The sequence below is a fragment of the Balaenoptera ricei genome, chromosome 1, assembly GCF_028023285.1.
Source record: "Balaenoptera ricei isolate mBalRic1 chromosome 1, mBalRic1.hap2, whole genome shotgun sequence".
In the NCBI taxonomy this organism is placed as follows: Eukaryota; Metazoa; Chordata; class Mammalia; order Artiodactyla; family Balaenopteridae; genus Balaenoptera; species Balaenoptera ricei.
In genome coordinates, this window is record NC_082639.1 from 30,359,002 (window position 1) to 30,378,938 (window position 19,937).

The window sequence follows — 19,937 nt, forward strand, 5'->3', positions numbered from 1 at the left end:
CTTCTGAAAGGATTTCAAATTCACTGTATTAAACAAAAGTTTTATGGAATCAAATTCTTCTACACTAGAAACACTTGAGAAGGATGTCTTCCTTCACAGTTACTCTAATGCCCACTAATTCCTCCCTTAGAGAAAAATTAGCCTGTTTCACTTGGACCAAATGAATTTCTTCCCATCAGCAACAGAAAGACCACACCAATCCTGAAGAATGTTTATTCTATTAAAGTCCCTTCACAGCAATGGTCACGGAAGCTCTAAGTGGGTGGGGATAGGGTGGGGGCAGAGGGGGTGGGGAAAGGTGGTCCCTACCACTGACCTGTGCCGGTTTTTATTCTTTCGTTTTTTATGGCTGCTATGATGACTCCCTGAGGAAGTAGAAGAAGCAGCCTTCTGAGGTTTCACTCCCTGCACAGATCCATCCAGATCCTCAGGGTCCTCCTGGCTGGGCTCATTTTCCTGATTGTGGAAGTCTGGAGAAGTATCACTTTCCGTCCCACTTCCTGGCTCCCCTGGAGGGAATAAACACAAGTCCCCCAAAGCATCATCAGTACTCCTCAGGCAGTTTGTCCATCAGTCAGGAAAGATTTTTTGAGCACTAACACATAGAAAAGGACTTGTTTCCTACCCTCAAGGACCATATGTTCTAACTGACAGGAAGATACATACAGTCAAAGTTATCAGAGTTCCTGAGAAACTTGTAATCTGAAACAATGTAACCAGAGGCAACAGACCTAAAGACAGCTGGGAGACTGGACCATACAACCAAGATAACCTCGCTACATAAAGGTTATTTAAACAAGAATATGCTAATGGGATTAATAATTACACAAGAAGCATTATCAAAAACATTACATAGGTCTTCGGGAGGTGAGAGATGACCTTGGGAAAACATCCTACAGCTGGCCCTGATTCCTTCCCCAGACCACATGGGAATCCTGACTTTCCATCAAGAAAAAGGGCCCAGGAGGAGAAGAGCCCCATTACCTAAGTTACTCTGAGAAGCCTTAAGAACATTATTTTAAAAGTGGTAATAATACCCTTCAGCTGACAGATATTCCCAATTTTATTTATTTATTTACTTTTAACATCTTTATTGGAGTATAATTGCTTTACAATGGTGTGTTAGTTTCTGCTTTATAACAAAGTGAATCAGCTATATGTATACATGTATCTCCATATCTCCTCCCTCTTTCGTCTCCCTCCCACCCTCCCCATCCCACCCCTCTAGGTGGTCACAAAGCACCGAGCTGATGTCCCTGTGCTATGCGGCTGCTTCCCACTAGCTATCTATTTTACATTTGGTAGTGTATATATGTCCATGCCACTCACTTCGTCCCAGCTTACCCTTCCCCCTCCCCGTGTCCTCAAGTCCATTCTCTACGTCTGCGTCTTTATTCCTGTCCTGCCCCTAGGTTCTTCAGAACCAGTTTTTTTTTCTTAGATTCCTTATATATGTGTTAGCATACAGTATTTGTTTTTCTCTTTCTGACTCACTTCACTCTGTATGACAGACTCCAGGTCCATCCACCTCACTACAAATAACTCAGTTTCGTTTCTCTTTATGGCTGAGTAATATTCCTTTGTATATATGTGTATGTGCCACATCTTCTTTGTCCATTCAACTGTCGATAGACACTTAGGTTGCTTCCATGTCCTGGCTATTGTAAATAGAGCTGCAATGAACATTGTGGTACATGACTCTTTTTGAATTATGGTTTTCTAAGGGTATATGCCCAGTAGTGGGATTGCTGGGTCGTATGGTAGTTCTATTTTTAGTTTTTTAAGGAACCTCCATACTGTTCTCCATAGTGGCTGTATCAATTTACATTCCCACCAACAGTGCAAGAGGGTTCCCCTTTCTCCACACCCTCTCCAGCATTTACTGTTTGTACGTATTCCCAATTTTAAAACATCCCTCAGATATATTAAATAAGCAAGTTCAAGAACAATTTGCATAAATACGTTTTTAAGAAAAATTACATGTATTTTGGTAAATGTATACTTTTTCTTCCTGAAAGGAATTTCTTGAAACTCTTAATACAAAAGGATGGGGGAGGAGAAGACTTTCACTTTCCTGAACTGTTGAAGAATCCTAAATGTGTACATACATTACCCGTTTCTAAAAATTGTCAAAAGGGGTTATGTGGACAGCAGAACCAGGGGACCACCTTTCTTCTTTTTATGTCTTTGTATTACAAACTACTGGGAAGAGATTTCAAATTGAGTAGCACATGGATATGAGAGCTAAAAGAAAGAGGCCATCCCAAAAAAGCAGAAGAGAGAAACAGAAGCAGATCTCAGCAATCATGAAACCCTATTTTTGAACACTTCGTGAAAACAACAGAAGAAGGAGCTCTAAAACTAGGAAGCTAGAAAAAGTATACTGACCAACCCTGTCCTGAGGTTCAGGAAAACTGATTTCATATAAAAATTAGCACAAGAACTTCAAAACTTACTACACAAAGCTAGAGTAACCAAGACTGCATGGTACGAGCGTAAGAACAGACATACAGGTCAAGGGAACAGAATTCAGAGTCCAGGTATAAATCCTTACATTTATGGTCAACTGATTTTCAACAAGAATGACAAGACAATTCAATGAAAAAAGCATCGTCTTTTGACAAATGGTGCTAAGATAACTGGATATCCACATGCAAAAGAATGAAATTGGAACCCTATCTCACACCATATACAAAAATTAACTCAAAATGGATCAGAGAGCTAAATGTAGGAGCTATAAATCTCTTAGACTCTACTGGATTAGGCAATGGTTTCTTAGATAAGACCACAAAAGCAAGCATGACAAAAGAAAAAATATGTAAAGTGAACTATATCATGTATGTAAAACTCTTGAACTGCAAATATCACCCAAAAAGCAAAACAACCCACAGGGGTGAGGTGAGAGCAAAATGGGCAAAGGGGGTCAGCTATATGGTGACAGATGGAAACTAAACTTTTGGTGGTGAGAACACTGTAGTATATACAGAAGTCAAAATATAATGTTGTACATATCAAACTTATATGTTATAAACCAATGCTAACTAGAAAAAAAAAGAAAAAAAAAAATCACAACCCACAGAATGGGAGAAAATATTTGCAAATCATATATCTGATAAAGACCTGTATCCAGAATACATAAAGAACTCTTAGAACTCAAAAATAAAAAGACAAAAAAAAAAAATTTAAAACATCAGCAATGGATTTGAATAGACATTTCTCAAAAGAAGATATACAAACGGGCAATAAGCACAGGAAAAGATGCACAACATCATTAGCCATTAGGGAAATGCAAATCAAAACTACAATGAGGTAGCACTGCCTACCCACTAGGGTAACTATAATGGAAAGACAAACAGTAACAAGTGTTGGTGAAGATGTGGAGAAACTAGAACCTTCAAACACTGCTGATGGGAATATAAATTGTACAGCCAATTTGGAAGACAGTTTGGCAGTTCCTCAAAAGATTAAACACTGAGTTAACAAATCACCAGCAATTCCACTCCTGAGTATATATCCAAGAGAAATGATAACATGTTCACACAAAACCGGTCATAAATGTTCACAGAAGTATTATTCACAGCAGCAAAATGTCCATCAACTGATGAATGCATAAATAAAATGTGGTATATCCATGCAATGGAATATAGGCACAGCTCGGAGACATTGTGGATTTGGTTCTGGACCACCACAATAAAGCGAGTATCAAAATAACGTGAGTTACACAAATTTTTTGGTTTCCCAGTGCATATAAAAGTTATGTTAACACTATACTGTAGTCTATTAAGTGTGCAACAGCATTATGTCTAAAAAAATGTACATACCTTAATTTAAAAATATATTATTGCTAAAAAATGCTAACCATCATCTGACAGCACAGGGTTGCCACAAACATTCAATTTGTAAAAAATGCAGTATCTGCAAAGTGCAATAAAACAAAGTATGCCTGTAATATTCAGCATTAAAAAGAAATGCAGTACTAATAAATGTTCTGTTTGGGAGTTTTTAAGTGTGATTATAGTGTAAAGGGCCTATCATTTATATAACTACAATATGATCCAGTAACCCCACTTACGGGTATTTATCCAAAAGAACTGAAATCAGGATCTTGAAGAGATATCTGTACTCCCATGTTCATTGCAGCATTATTCAATAGCCCAAATATGGAAACGACTTAAATGTCCGTCAACAGATGAACGGATAAAGAAACTGTGGTAGGGCTTCCCTGGTGGTGCAGTGGTTAAGAATCTGCCTACCAATGCAGGGGACACGGGTTCGAGCTCTGGTCTGGGAAGATCCCACATGCCGTGGAGCAACTAAGTCCGTGTGCCACAGCTACTGAGCCTGCAAGCCACAACTACTGAGCCCAAGTGCCACAACTACTGAAGCCCATGCGCCTAGAGCCCATGCTCGCAACAAGAGAAGCCACTGCAATGAGAAGCCAACGCACCGCAACAAAGAGTAGCCCCCGCTCGCCGCAACTAAAAGAAAGCCCATGTGCAGCAACAAGGACCCAACGCAGCCAAAAATAAAATAAATAAATAAATGTATTAAAAAAAAAAAAAGAAGGGCTTCCCTGGTGGCGCAGTGGTTGAGAGTCTGCCTGCCAATGCAGGGGACACGGGTTCGAGCCCTGGTCTGGGAAGATCCCACATGCCGCGGAGCAGCTGGGCCCGTGAGCCACAACTACTGAGCCTGAGCGTCTGGAGCCTCTGCTCCGCAACAAGAGAGGCCGCGATAGTGAGAGGCCCGCGCACCGCGATGAAGAGTGGCCCCCGCTCGCCGCAACTGGAGAAAGCCCTCACACAGAAACGAAGACCCAACACAGCCAAAAATAAACATAAAAAATAAATAAATAATAAATAAAAATTTAAAAAAAAAAAAAGAAAGAAAATGTGGTATATACATAACAATGGAATATATTATTCAGCCTTAAAAAGAAAGAAATCCTGTCATATGCCACAACATGGATGAACCTGGAGGACATTATGCTACGTGAAATAAGCCAGCCACAGAAAAACAAATACTGCATGATTCCACTTCTATGAGGTATCTAAAACAGTCAAACTCACAGAAGCAGAAAGTAGAATGGTGGTTGCCAGTGGCTGGGGGGAGGGGGGAGGGGAGAGTTGCTGTTTGATGAGTATAAAGTTTCAGTCATGCAAGACAATTAAGTCCTAGAGATCTGCAGTGCAACTCTGTACAGTTAAGACTATCGTATTGTGCACTTAAAAATCTGTAGGTCTGGACTCCCATGGTGGTGCAGTGGTTAAGAATCCACCTGCCAATGCAGGGGACACGGGTTCGAGCCCTGGTCTGGGAAGATCCCACATGCCGTGGAGCAACCAAGCCCATGCGCCACAACTACTGAGCCTGCGCCCTAGAGCCTGCAAACCACAACTACTGAGCCCGCACGCTGCAACTACTGAAGCCTGTGCGCCTAGAGCCCATGTTCCACAGCAAGAGAAGCCACTGCAATGAGAAGCCCACGCACCACAATGAAGAGTAGCCCCCGCTCGCCGCAACTAGAGAAAGCCCGCGCACAGCAACGAAGACCCAACACAGTCAAAAATAAATTAAAAATTAAAAAAAAAAATCTGTAGATCTTATGTTTAGTGTTCTTGCCACAATTTAAAAACTATCATTTGGCAATACATACTGAAAGGGACTTCCCTGGTGGTGCAGTGGTTGAGAATCCGCCTGCCAATACAGGGGACACGGGTTTGATCCCTGGTCCGGGAAGAGCCCACATGCTGCGGAGCAACTGAGCCCGTGCGCCACAACTACTGAGTCTGTGCACTAGAGCCCACGAGCCGCAACTACTGAGCCCGTGTGCCGCAACTACTGAGGCCCGCATGCCTAGAGCCCGTGCTCTGCAACAAGAGAAGCTCGCGCACCGCAACGAAGAGTAGCCCCTGCTCGCCGCGACTAGAGAAAGCCCACATGCAGCAACAAAGACCCAACGCAGCCAAAAATAAATTTTAAAAAAATTAAAAAAAAACCCAACATACTAGAATATGTATACAAGAAACGGGGATAGATTTCTGAGATTTTTCAACATAATACAGGGGCTGGAGGTGAGGGTAGGTAGGGTGTGGATAGGACAGGACTGGCCACAGTGTGATGATTTGGGGGCCATGTGATGGGTACACAGGGATTCATTGTTTTGTCTGCATTTGCGTAGATCCAAAATTCACTCTAATGAAAGAGTTTAAACGTAATCTTTTTCCCCCTTATTTTACCCCAATGTATCTGTAATGGGCCCTCCCAAGATATGCTTTTAAGAATGGGAATGGCAAGACTCTTTTTGGAAAGTCCAGGGTGTTTTCCGACACCAACAACCAATTCCCTGATTCCCCAGACACCAACACTTGAATTTAATTCTGACACTAACTACTGGAGTCAGGGCAGAACCCACAATTTAAGGGCTCAGTCCCACAAGAGTGCCCCCTACTTCAGACACCAGTCACCAGTCCTGGGCCTCCCAGACATCCAACAGACCAGCCATAAATCAGGGGTACGACAACCCCCTCCTCAGGGTCAATAATTTGCTAGAATCAGGAACATGCTTTATTACAAAGGATACAACTCAGAAACAGGCAAATGGAAGAGGCACACAGGGCAAGGTATGGGGAGCGGCGTGGAGCTTCCTTGCCTTCTCTGGGCTGGGAACCTTCCCAGCACTGCACCATGTTCACCAACAGAAACTCCATCATTTAGGGGTTTTTATGGAGGTTTCATTATGCAGGCATGACTAATTAAGTCACTAGCCATTGGTGATGAGCACAATGTCCAGTTCCCTTCCCCTCCCTGGAGGTTTCAGGGTTAAGGCTGAAAGTTCCAAACTTCTAGTCAAGGACTGGTCTTTTGGGTGACCAGCCCCCATGTGATGCTATCTGTGGGCGAGGGAGGGGCTGTGAACACGGCCACCAGTCATCTCATTAGCATACAAAAGACTACTCTTTTGCATGCTAGTCATTCTTTATTTTTTTTAAAAATTTTTTTATGTATTTATTTATTTATTTATGGCTACGTTGGGTCTTCATTGCTGTGCACGGGCTTTCTCTAGTTGAGGCGAGTGGGGTCTACTCTTTGTTGCGGTGCGCGGGCTTCTCATTGCGGTGGCTTCTCTTGTTGCGGAGCACAGGCTCTAGGCAAGTGGGCTTCAGTAGTTGTGGCTCGCGGGCTCAGTAGCTGTGGCGCACGGGCTTAGTTGCTCCGCAGCTTGTGGAATCTTCCTGGACCAGGGCTCGAACCCGTGTCCTCTGCATCGGCAGGCGGATTCTTAACCACTGTGCCACCAGGGAAGTCCCATGCTAGTCATTCTTAATATTCTGGAGAGTCCAAGAGTTTTAGGAGCTGTGTGCCAGGAAAGGGGACAAAGACCAAATATACATTTCCCTTCATACGACAGAAAGTAACTGGGCTATATTTATGAAAATCATTCTTTGACACAGTAGTGCCACTTCTGGGACACTGTCATACAGAAATTAAAATTCCACTGCAAAAAAGCATATGGGTACAAGGATGTTTACTGTGACACTCTTCATAGTGGGGGAAAAGGGAGATGATGGGAATATTCATCAACAGAGGAGGAACAACCAGACTAGGGGATATTTTCTGGCTTTTAAAAAGAATGTGGGACTTCATGTGGCACAGTGGTTAAGAATCCGCCTGCCAATGGAGGGGACACGGGTTCAATCCCTGGTCCGGGAAGATCCCGCATGCCGCGAAGCAACTAAGCCCATGCGCCACAACTACTGAGCCTGTGCCCTAGAGCCCGCAAGCCACAACTACTGAGCCCGCACGCCACAACTACTGAAGCTCGCATGCCTAGAGCCCGTGCTCCGCAACAAGAGAAGCCACCACAGTGAGAAGCCTGCGCACTGCGACGAAGAGTAGCCCCCATGCTCCACAACTAGAGAGAAGCCTGTGCGCCACAATGAAGAGTCTGCACACTGCAACAAAAAAGATTCTGCATGCCGCAATAAAGATCTCACGTGTGGCAACTAAGACCCGACGCAGCCAAATAAAGAAAGAAAGAAATAGGGCTTCCCTGGTGGCGCAGTGGTTAAGAATCCGCCTACCAATGCAGGGGACACGGGTTCGAGCCCTGGTCCGGGAAGATCCCACATGCTGCAGAGCAACTAAGTCCGTGCACCACAACTACTGAGCCCGTGTGCCACAACTACTGAAGCCCACGTGCCCAGAGCCCGTGCTCCTCAACAAGAGAAGCCACTGCAATGAGAAGCCCGCGCACCACAACGAAGAGTAGCCCCCGCTCGCCGCAACCAGAGAAAGCCCACACACGGCAACAAAGACCCAATGCAGCCAAAAATAAAAATAAATAAAATAAATAAATTTATAAAAAATAAATAAATAAGACTGCAAGATGCTAACAACAGCTGACACAGACAGTCCTTACCATAAGCCAGGCACTGCTGTACACACTTCAAATATATTAATACATACAACCCTCACAAAAGGGTTAAAAAGTTAAAAAAAAGAAATCTAACGAAATATAAACAGATGAGTCTAAGATGGAAATGTACGGTCAGGACAGCCTTCCTCTGCCGTACTCAGTCCTATTTATTCAGATAAAAACTGTCATCTCTGAAAACGCAAATGGTGGAGGCACTAGTTGGGGAAGGAGCAGGCTTCCAGGGCATGCAGTCACAAAAGCTTTGGATCACAGACAGGATTGCAGAAGGGACACAGGACTAACTGAGGAGGGGCTGGGCACAGGGGAGAGAAGGGTTAGCTAAAAAGGTGGGAAACAAGTAAGGAAGGCAAGTTAGATACGGCAAATTCTGTCTGTGTTGCAATTCTACTCAAAGACACTGGGGAGCAAAACCAACTATTCACTCATTTGGGGCCAGTTGCTATGGGAGTTCTGAGTAAATGGATGGAGGAATTGGTCATAGTCTATAAAGTGGGGACACGTGTACACACACACACATACAAACACAAACAAAGCAGCGTAAATCAAATCAAAGCCCTATGAACAGAGTCCAGGCAGTAACCGATGTCCCAAAGGGCTGATACGGATACTAAGTATTATGCGAGTCAGAGAAGAAAGAGCGGATTATTCAGGAAAAGCTTCACTGAGGGGGTGGAATTTAAACCGGACGTTGAAAAATGAGAGCCAAAATAAGTACAAAAAGTAGCACATGCAAAAAAGTGCAGAGGTGAGAAAACACAAGGTATTTGGGACAAATAAGTCAAACAACACCTTTTAAACAGAGAGCTTGAGAAATGACAGGTGAAATGGAATGACAGGTTGAGCGGAGTCATAACTGTCAGACTAGGGGATCTAACACAGGGGACGATACGAGGGGATGTTAAGAAAACTGACTTGTTGCTTAATCTTTCTGAGCCTGTTTCCCCGTCTGTAAAATAGGAATTCTTTCTCTCACGTGCTGAGCACCTCTTATGGACGAGACATTGGGCTAGATGCTTGGGGCTACAGCCATGTTCCCTATCCTCAAGAAGTAGCTTTAGAGATTAAATGAGATAATGTAAAGTGTTTGCTTACTGTCCAGAACACAGTAAGTGTTCAAATCTCAACATCTTTGAGATCTACAAACACATAAGTCAAATTCCAAGCAATCAGTCAGGGTTATTTGCAGTAAAACAGCTGCTAGCCGGACATAACAAGATGAAGGCATCCAGAATTTCGGAACAGGGAAGTAACACCAAACAACTAACGTGTATTGAGTTCTCTGTGCAAACCCGTGTTTTAAGATTAGGCTAGAAGTGGTTTATAAGAGGGACTGGAGCTGGGGAGACTAGATTAAACGCTGTTAATGTACAAAGTGAGAGCACAAAGTAATAATCATTGCCTTCCTCGGCTCATGGAAGCAGAAGAGAAGGGATAGCAAGAGGACTGGGTTACAACATATCAAGGTACAGCAGCAAGTCGGTCAATCGATTGCTGCTGCCACCATGAAAAGACACACGTGTTTGCCTCTCACTGACATAAAACTGAGCAACTCATTCTTAGAGCAAGTAACGTCAAATTTTAAGTTAAATACATCTACAAATGAGATGCTCTACTTAAAGGACTAGCTACTGAACAGTGCCGCGGCAGTGACTTCTGACCAGCACGAAACGTTTAAAGGCAGAAAGGAAGACACCCAGAACAATGCTCATGCAGCTGTCCACTTACCTGTGCAATGATGCAGATGCTGGAGGGGTTTGCTTTGACGAAAGCTTCAGAGAAGCCCAGTAAAACAAACAGGTGAGACTGCTGATCCTTTACAGGAAACTGGATAAAATCTGCCTGCTTTGTTTTTCTTTTACTTTATTCTTTTTAGAAAAATATACAATGCCTCACTAATTAGCATAAAATTCCCCTTTGGGACCATGCTAATCCAGTCTCATTCTAGTGTAGGTACATAAGAAGCCAGAGGAAGCAAAAGTAGTGCCTTTTTTGAGGAAAATTTCAGAACAGTTCAAAAATAAATGCCAGAAGTGCAAAACTCCAAAATCTTTGAGATCTGAGAATATACAAGTACAAATTCTAAGAGAAAGGGATGTTTTCTTCATTGCCACCAAAGATCAAAAACACAGGAGTCATTCCATAAGATCTGTTATACAAAAATTCTGAGACAACGGAAAGACTCTGTACAAAGGAAAAAAGAGTGAAAGGCAAAGCAGACCATTCCTCATTCCTCTCTTGGAATTAAAGTTTGGATCTTTTGGGGACCCTCAAGCCTTGAACTTGGTCCAAGCAGTCCTAGCAGAAGCAAACATAGGTCTTCTCTGGAAGACAGCACCTTCATCCCAGCTGTCAAATTATTCTACAAATACTTTTAACTATAGTGAACAGAAGTACACAAAGACAACCAACAAGCACACAGGGAAATTAGATTTCATGAGTGATACAACAGCAGAAACAACAAACAGAAAGAGGCTCTTAAAGACTTCAGAAACTGAAATTAAATACAGATTACAGAAAACCTATGCTTGTTATACTTAAAGAAGTAGGGACTTCACTGATGGCGCAGTGGTTGAGAATCTGCCTGCCAATGCAGGGGACATGGGTTTGAGCCCTGGTCTGGTAAGATCCCACATGCCGCGGGGCAACTAAGCCCATGCGCCACAACTACTGACCCTGTGCTCTAGAGCCCGCGAGCCACAACTACTGAGCCCGTGTGCCACAAATACTGAAGCTGCGCACCTAGAGCCCAAGCTGTGCAACAAGAGAAGCCACTGCAATGAGAAGCCCACGCACCACAACTAAGAGTAGCCCCCACTTGCCACAACTAGAGAAAGCCTGCACGCAGCAACTAAGACCCAACAACAAAGACCCAATGCGGCCAAAAATAAATAAATAAATAAATTTATTTTTAAAAAGTAAAAGGCAAGTTTGAAAACAACTGCAAAGAAAGGTACTAAAAAATCACATAGCAGGGGCTTCCCTGGTGGTGCAGTGGTTGGGAATCCACCTGCCAATGCAGGGGAGACGGGTTTGAGCCCTGGTCCGGGAGGATCCCACATGCCGTGGACCAGCTAGGCCTGTGAGCCACGGCTGCTGGGCCTGTGCTCTGGAGCATGCAAGCCACAACTACTGAGCCCACGTGCCACAACTGGTGGGGCCCTCGCACCTAGAGCCCATGCTCTGCAACGAAGAGTGGCCCCCGCTCACCACAGCTGGAGAAAGCCCACGCACAGCAACGAGGACCCAACGCAGCCAAAAATAAATAAATAAATTTAAATATATATATATATATATATATATATATATATATAAATCACATAGCAGATTTTTTAAGTAGTTAAGTAGAATTTCTGGAAATTAAAAATGTAGTAATAGGACTTCTCTGTTGGTCCAGTGGTTAAGACTCCACACTTCTAATGCAGCGGGTGAGGGTTGATCCCCAGCTGGGGAACTAAGATCCCACATGCCACGCAGCATGGCCAAAAAATTTTTTTTAAAAGTATAATAAAAGATTTAAAAATCAAGGGACGGTTTAACAGTAAATCAGACTCAACTGAAAAGAGAATTAGTGAATGGGCAGGTCAGAAAAACAATTACCCATAATGCAGCACAGAGACAAAAAAGAAGATATAGAAAAGATAATAAAAGACATAAAGGATGAAATGAGAGAGAAGGTTTAACTTACATTTAACCAGAGTACCAGGAGAAGAGAGAGAGCATGGAGCAAACACAGTATCTGAAGAGGTAACAGCTGGGAATTTTCCAGAACTGATAAAAAATACCAAACCATAGTTTCATGAAGTCCAATGAAACCCAAGCTAGATAAATTAAAAGAATGAAATCCAATAAAATAAATTTAAAATGAGATTAAGTAAAGCAAAGAGGAACAGAAGAAGAAAGTAAGCTGGATGTAGTACTAAGATTCATTCCCCAAACACATGCTATAAATTCCTATTTGCTTTCTAGAGAGGAACCCCAAATTTGGCTTTAAGCATTTTAGCACCCATAGAAAGAGGGAAACAGTCAATTACCAAGTTTTCAGTAAAAACCAACTAGTCGTTCAGGGAAAACAACTATTCCTAAAGGAGATAATAATTAGTAATTATAATAAACATTTGCAACGTCCTCTTACAATAACACAGTGACACATTTTACAGGACCAAAATGTTACTAAGTGCAACTTTATAGGGAAAACCAAGGAATACCAATATGATATATTCCAGAAATGGGGCTCAATCCAGGGGGAAGATCTTAGGGGAATGGATGGCGTCCACATGCTCCAGAAAATCTTCAATACATCAGTATTTATCTCAAGTCAAGCTGCTGAAAGCAGTGGCTTTAGGAGTCTTCCTGACCAGTATCTAGGCACACCCCTTCTGTGTGGGTAATTAGGTACAGAGCCATATACTAAACTATCCGCTAAGCCTGGGGCAGGATAATAGGCTCTTGTGAAAACTGAGGAGTCAGACATCATTCCATCGCAGCTCATAGGAGTAAGGTCCAGAATGTTCTTAACCAGTCTTGATACTCCACAAAGCAGATGAAATGGCTCTACATTCTAGAAGTGGTATTAATAGAGAAGAAATAAGATTTAACTGACAGTCATAATGAAAGAAAAAATCAAAAGGACTTGGTCCAACTGATTAGGCTGGCAGAAAGGAGTCAAAGCTGCCTACAAAGTTTTGAAGGACAGAGAACAGAAGTACTGTGAAACAAAACAACTAGGCAGACACATTTTGAAGGAAAGAGAACAGCTCAGTTTTAGACAAAATATTTGAGTCTGACCATCTGAGTGGAAATGTCTAGAAGACATTTTCTAGAATTTTCTAGAAATGCATGACTAAAGCTCAGGAAAGGAGTTAGGGATAGGGCTAAAAATTCAGAAATCTGTACATAGAGATAATAATTGAAGTCACTGAGTAGTTCTAATTCCCATACTACCAAAATCCCTTCTCCGCAAACCAATGCCCTGGTAATGCAAACAAGAGAACTTGATCCCACAACAAGATATGCCATGTGAAAATACCCACCAGCCACAATACAAAAAGCAGGGTGTGTTTCAGAGTGACCCGACCCACAGGGAGAGCATCCAATACAGCTACATAGAGTCTGATACAGAAAGATAAACCTGCAGTTCTAAGTCCCATCACTAGAAATTAGAAAGGAGTTAGACTGTATGGCTTACATACAGAGAATGATACAATTTCTCTACAAAGTAAATACTACCTGCTCTCCATTTTAAATTTAAGAACACACAGGTACATTCTGTTCATAGGATCAGAATTTCCTAAGAATTATTAAATTGGGTGCATGAGGATTTATTAGATATGTCTGAAATTTTCCATGATAAAAGGGTTTTTTTAACTTTAAAAAATTCCCTAAGACTCAACAGGAGTGAAGACATATCTCTGTGTCTTTGAACAGGTGAAGTCAACCTTCATGTGACTGAAAAGGCAGGATGGACACGGTAGTTTCTTCCCCCAAAGAAAGACAGAATTAAGGATACCCAAAAGGGTTCCTAACTTCTAGAAAGAAGAGGCAAGAACAAGAGATGCAGTCTTCAGATACACCATTGGATAGGAATTAAATATAGGGGCGATGGTAGCTTAAAAATAAACTGATGAAAAAGTAAAAAGATAAACTTACTCTTTTCAATGAGCTGGTCCTGAACTCCTGCCAATGCACTTACTGCCTAAAAGAAAAAACCACCAGTTACTATAAAAATTATCACAGATCTCAGGAGAGCACTCACAGACAGAAAGGAAAGAGACAACCAACTCACAGACGGACAGGAAAGAGAAAACTTGCAGAAACTTAACGGAGGTCTTCCTTAACAATGGGCCACAGAAAGATCCCCCCGCCTCACTTACAGCTGCTGAAGTAACTGAGGATTTACTGAAGAGCCGCTCTGCTTCCTTAAACTTCCGGTTCCTTCTATCGTTTTTGCTATTGGAGTTTCTAAAACACACACAAGAAACTCATTATAAGCACCAAGCTATGTCTGTGGCTCAAGCTGAGGACGCACCAGGACAAATGTAAGGAACTCTTTTTTTTTTTAATTACCAAGTTCCATACAGAAATGCCTCCACACCACTTGGATTGACCAAAATGACCTTCAGGCTGAATGCCTATGTAGACAGCAATGTTTTCCAATGGATGGTATGTGGTCCACTGTGACACATGAGATTACTTTAGCTTTAGGTTCACAATTATTTTCATTTAATATATATTTATTTTAATGCCTATTATTAAAAACATCTAGCACAGACTAGTGCCATGAAGTAGCTCTGTTAAATAATCTTAGTTTAAAAAACTTAAAGGGCTTCCCTGGTGGCACAGTGGATAAGAATCTGCCTGCCAATGCAGGGGACACGGGTTCAATCCCTGGTCTGGGAAGATCCCACATGCTGTGGAGCAATTGAACCCATGCACCACAACTACTGAGCCTGCGCTCTAGAGCCCGCGAACCACAACCACGCGTGCCACAACTACTGAAGGCTGCGTGCCTAGAGCCCGTGCTCTGCAACAAGAGAAGCCACTGCAATGAGAGGCCCGCGCACCACAACAAAGAGTAGCCCCCGCTCACCGCAACTAGAGAAAGCCCGCGTGCAGCAACGAAGACCCAACACAGCCAAAAATAAATTTAAAAAATAAATAAATAAAACTTAAAGAAAGAACCAGAGTACCTTAGTGAAATGACTGATACCAGGTCTGAGACAGGAAAAGGACAAGGATGGGACCTCCTTGGTGGCGCAGTTGTTAAGAATCCACCTGCCAATGCAGGGGACACGGGTTCGAGCCCTGGTCCGGGAAGATCCCACATGCCGCGGAGCAACTAAGCCCATGCGCCACAACTACTAAGCCTGCTCTCTAGAGCCCGCGAGCCACAACTACTGAGCCCACACGCCACAACTACCGAAGCCCAAGCACCTAGAGCCCGTGCTCTGCAAGGAGAGATGCCTCCACAATGAGAAGCCCGCGCACCACAACAAAGAGTAGCCCCCACTCGCAGCGACTAGAGAAAAGCCCGCGCGCAGCAACGAAGACCCAACGCAGTCAAAAATAAATAAATAAAATAAATAAAGTTACTAAAAAATTTTTTTTTTAAAAAAAAGGACAAAGGGGCTTCCCTGGTGGCGCAGTGGTTGAGAATCTGCCTGCCAATGCAGGGGACACGGGTTCGAGCCCTGGTCTGGGAAGATCCCACATGCCGCGGAGCAACTAGGCCCGTGAGCCACAACTACTGAGCCTGCGCGTCTGGAGCCTGTGCTCCGCAACGGGAGAGGCCGCGACAGTGAGAGGCCCGCGCACCGCGATGAAGAGTGGCCCCCACTTGCTGCAACTAGAGAAAGCCCTCGCACAGAAACGAAGACCCAACACAGCCATAAATAAATAAATAAACTACATTCCTTTAAAAAAAAAAAAAAAAAAAAAAAAAGGACAAAGAAATCAGCCTGAGGAGGCTCCCTCTGGCCACGTTTGGGACAAACTAAGCATCAAAAAGGATAATGATGGGTGTGTTAGCATTGTGAAAAGTCAGTAAGCTAAACACTTATGATCTGTGCACTTCTTTGTATAGATTTCAATAAATTAATTTACACTAAAAAATAAAATAAACCTTTACAAAGTGACAGTACTAGATCCCAATACGCTGTTGTTTTTTTTTAAATCCATGCATCTACAGTGATTCTAAAGAGAGAGAAAGAGAGAACGAAAGGGAAAGAAGATAAAAAGGGAAGACTCTTCTTTCAGAATGCCAGTAATAAATGTAAAAGGAACAGTAAAATTAGAATCATTTTGCAACCTCCATTATAATAATTAATTCAGATATTCAACAATGGATACTAAAACCAGTGACAAAAATTGGGGGGAGCAGTATAATCACACTGCCTAAAAAGTGTAACCTCCAGGGACTTCCCTAGTGGTCCAGTAGTAAAGAATCCACCTTACAACGCAGGGGACGTGGGCTCGATCCCTGGTCAGGGAACTAAGATCCCACATGCCGTGGGGCAACTAAGCCTGCGTGTTAAAACTACTGAGCTCGCACACCTCAGCTAGAGAGCCCTTGTGCCACAAACTACAGAGCCCATGCACCCTGGAGCCCGCGCGTGCCACAACTAGAAAGAGAAAAACCTGCACACCACAACTAGAGAGAAGCCCACACGCCGCAATGAAGAGTCCGAGCACCGCCATGAAAGATACCGCGTGCCGCAACTAAGACCCAACACAGCCAAAGATAAATAAAATAAATAAATAAATAAAAAATAAATCTTAAAAAATAAAAATAAATAAAATGTATAACCTCTGAAATTACTTGTTAATTACAAAGAGAAAAAATAACTTTTATAATGGTGAAATCATACGATCAAACTTAGCGGCACCAATAATGGGGTAATCTGTCATTATGTGCCTCCTGATAAAACAGAGGTAAACAACAAGAGGTACACAAATCACTAATGCAACATTTTTGCCAAAAATATTTAAAGGATCTCTCATGAAGTCACTATAAGAAAAACCTGGAATTGGGACACTCTACAAGACAATGTCATAAACAATCTTACCACCAAAAAGGGTGGGAAGCTCCTAAATTAAGAGACTAAGGAGACACAACAGCCAAATGCAATGCACAAACACTCACTAGTTCAAAACAAGGTAGCAATGCATTTTAGGAACAATTAGGGAAATATGAATAAAGACTGTATATTACATAATATTATTAACGTAGTGCTAATTTTCCAGGCATGATAATTGTTGGTTACGTAAGAAAGATGTTCTTATTCTTAGGAGGTACCTGCTGACATAATTTGGGGCAAATGTCATGATATCTGCTTTTAACTTTTAAATGGTTTAGCAAAAAATGTATATACATATATATATGGGAGAAAGGGGAGATATAACTACAAAGGGGTAGCATGAGGGAGATCTTTGTGATGATGGAAAAGTTCTGTATCTTGATTGCAGTGGTAGTTACAGGAATCTACCCACATGATAAAATGACAGAACTACATATACACATTATACCAATGTCAATTTCCTGGTTTTGCTATTGTACTATATGGTTACATAAAACCCAACCACTGGAGAAAACTGTGCTGTTTTTGCAACTCCCTGTGTATCTATAATGATTTCAAATTTTAAAAAAATTTTAAGTGTAGATATAGGGGTGTGTGTTAATACACATTACAGAAAGGGAAAAAAGAGAGGAAAGCAAATGTGGTAACAAGTTAACAACTGGTGAATGCTAGTGAAGGGTATCAAGAGATCACGAACTATTCTTTCAATTTTTCTCTAGATTTGAAAATTTTCAAAAAATTTAGAAAGTTTTCAAGAATAATATTACTAAATAAACCGTGGTACAGTTGGCACACAGGTATGGCAAATCTTGTGAGGGTGGGACTCGTGACTGATTAAAATGTAGAAAACACTGATAGCTGTGCTGGTGTGTACGGTATTATATGCTGTATCTCATTTAAGCCTCACACAACCCTGTGCCACTGGCCAGATTTCCTCTACTATACAGATGTAGGATTTGTCCCGGATTACTCAGTGAGGCAGTGGCTGAGCCAGAGTCCAAGCTCAAGTGCAGACCTCTGTCCACCCCACTTTACTACTGTCTCCCTGCCAAGTCACTACCAACAACATACACAGCCCTAAACACAAATATTACTAGGGCACAACACAAACACTACAGGCTTCTGACACTCACTTTTGGTTGGTCAGATACCGATCCCAGCCACGAATAATGTTGCCATACATCTGAGTGTCTTCCAGGTAGCTTCCTTCAAAAGCATAGATCTGTCTCTCCAAGTTTGCCAGTGTTTCCTGAGAGATGAAAAACAAGGAAGTGGTTAATGCCTTCTACATGCAAGCATTAAGCCTAACCAAACTGAAATCTGGATATCAGACTTATAAACTCAAGTTCAACTATACAGAGCCAGCCTTGTGGAAAGAAGGATGACATGGGCAGGGGCAGGTTGTTTCAGACTAAGACAGTCTAGATCCATCTTGTTGGATCCCTCTAAGAATAAAATGGAATGGAAAGAGCCTGTCCCCATTAAAATGTACACCCATGCCGAAGTTTGCATGTACTCAGGGGCTTCGTGGAAACCCAGCTGTCAAGAACCTGGGCGGAAGAAGAACGTGAGCAGTCTCCACTCCCACGCATAAAAGATACTGCTACCGTGAGAGGGAAGGGTGATCAGCCTTCCAGCGCCAACTCGCTCCCCTCCCTGCAGGCTTCGAAAGGCCGCCTGCACTGGGCTGCGGTTGCTATGGAAACCTGGAAGGGCAGCTTCAGGTAAGATGGGCCTCCCGGTGCCCAAGCCAAAACGCAAGGGGAGGGAGGGCTTAGCCACCAGGGTGCAAGGGGTCCCGGGTGCGTGTCACAATTCCTAATTCCCTAGACTGAGTCCGCTTCCCCTCGCCTGTCACCTTCTAAGATGTTCCCAAATACATCACAACCCTGCCCATCAAAAACCGCATCCAACTGATCTACTCCTAGTCCCCAAAAGGACACGCGCCCCTCCATCTTCCAAAGGCCTGTCTGGATGTGTGGGTCCCCTTCCCACGGCCTGCCTGGATGTGTGGGTCCCCCTCCCACACCTGTCTCCTACCCCACCTCCCAAAGCCCACTGGCAAGCCCGAACCAATCTCCTACAGCCTGCCGACAAGCCCAGTCCCCACCCCTCAAAGATCGTGGACCCGCCCGCCCTCGCCCACCCCGCAGAGCTCATGGACACTCTCCTCTCCAGGGCTCCCGCACGGAAGCCCCCACCCCCTGGCGCCATCCTTCCTCCACGCCCCCACCTGCCTAGTCCCCCTCCCCCTCCCCGGCTCCGCGCCCCGCCCCCGGCCCCGGCTCCCTGCTCCGGATGAGCACGGCCGGGAGGCCGAGGCGCCGGCGGGCCGCGACATGCGCAGCCGTCCTCAGGCCGCCGGACTCCCGGCCGTTGCGCTGCGCTGCCTCGGCGAAGTAACGAGCGGCGCGGCGGGGCCGGGTCCTGGAGGCGGAGGCAGGCACAGGGCCCCCACCCGGGCGCCCCCGGTGCCAGCCCTCACCGCCAGCTCCTGCTTCCGCTTCACGAGCTCCGCCAGCTCCCGCCGGGTGTCCGGGATCTGCGGCGGCGCCGCCTTGTTGTGCATCGCCATGTTGTGCCGAGGCGGGCGGTGGCGGCACCAGGCTGGGGGCGGTCCTTGCGCGCCGCCGCCCGCCAGGGGGCGCCCGCCGCCACACTGCGCCTGCGCTCGCGGCTTCCAGAGGCTCGCGGTGCCGCGCTGAGCTCCAGCCCGCGGGCTCGCGCGCGCTCTGCCAGGAGGACCTCAGTGTTGGCCTCTGCTCTTGGTCCTGGCCGAGTTTCTGAACCACAAATTCACCGTGTCCAAAATCAGACCTCTCCGAAGTCTCCTCAGTGAATGACTTTCATTGTCCGACGAATTGCCCAAGTCAGTAACATGGGTGCCATCCTCACCCTCCTTCACCCCCTTAATCCGATCCAAA

At 44.1% G+C, this 19,937-nt stretch overlaps 1 protein-coding gene across 6 annotated transcripts in view; it reads right to left on the minus strand.

The window, feature by feature from the left end:
* MEAF6 (MYST/Esa1 associated factor 6) overlaps positions 1 to 19,625 on the minus strand; it is a 29,030-nt gene extending 9,405 nt beyond the window's left edge. For 5 of the 6 annotated variants that reach the window (XR_009502607.1, XM_059919257.1, XM_059919242.1 and 2 more), the window contains exons 1-5: positions 19,499 to 19,625; positions 18,147 to 18,262; positions 14,311 to 14,398; positions 14,087 to 14,132; positions 317 to 509 (exon numbers count right to left, since the gene is read on the minus strand). Coding sequence is in view for 5 of the 6 variants with exons in the window: in XM_059919257.1 (XP_059775240.1) it covers positions 317 to 509; positions 14,087 to 14,132; positions 14,311 to 14,398; positions 18,147 to 18,262; positions 19,499 to 19,588 (533 nt within the window). In the remaining variant the exon portion in view is untranslated. Of the gene's footprint in view, positions 1 to 316; positions 510 to 10,165; positions 10,210 to 12,125; positions 12,209 to 14,086; positions 14,133 to 14,310; positions 14,399 to 18,146; positions 18,263 to 19,498 lie in introns of those variants that run through there. The other variant, XM_059919251.1, reaches the window with a different exon arrangement.
* Between the last annotated feature and the right edge of the window lie 312 nt (positions 19,626 to 19,937).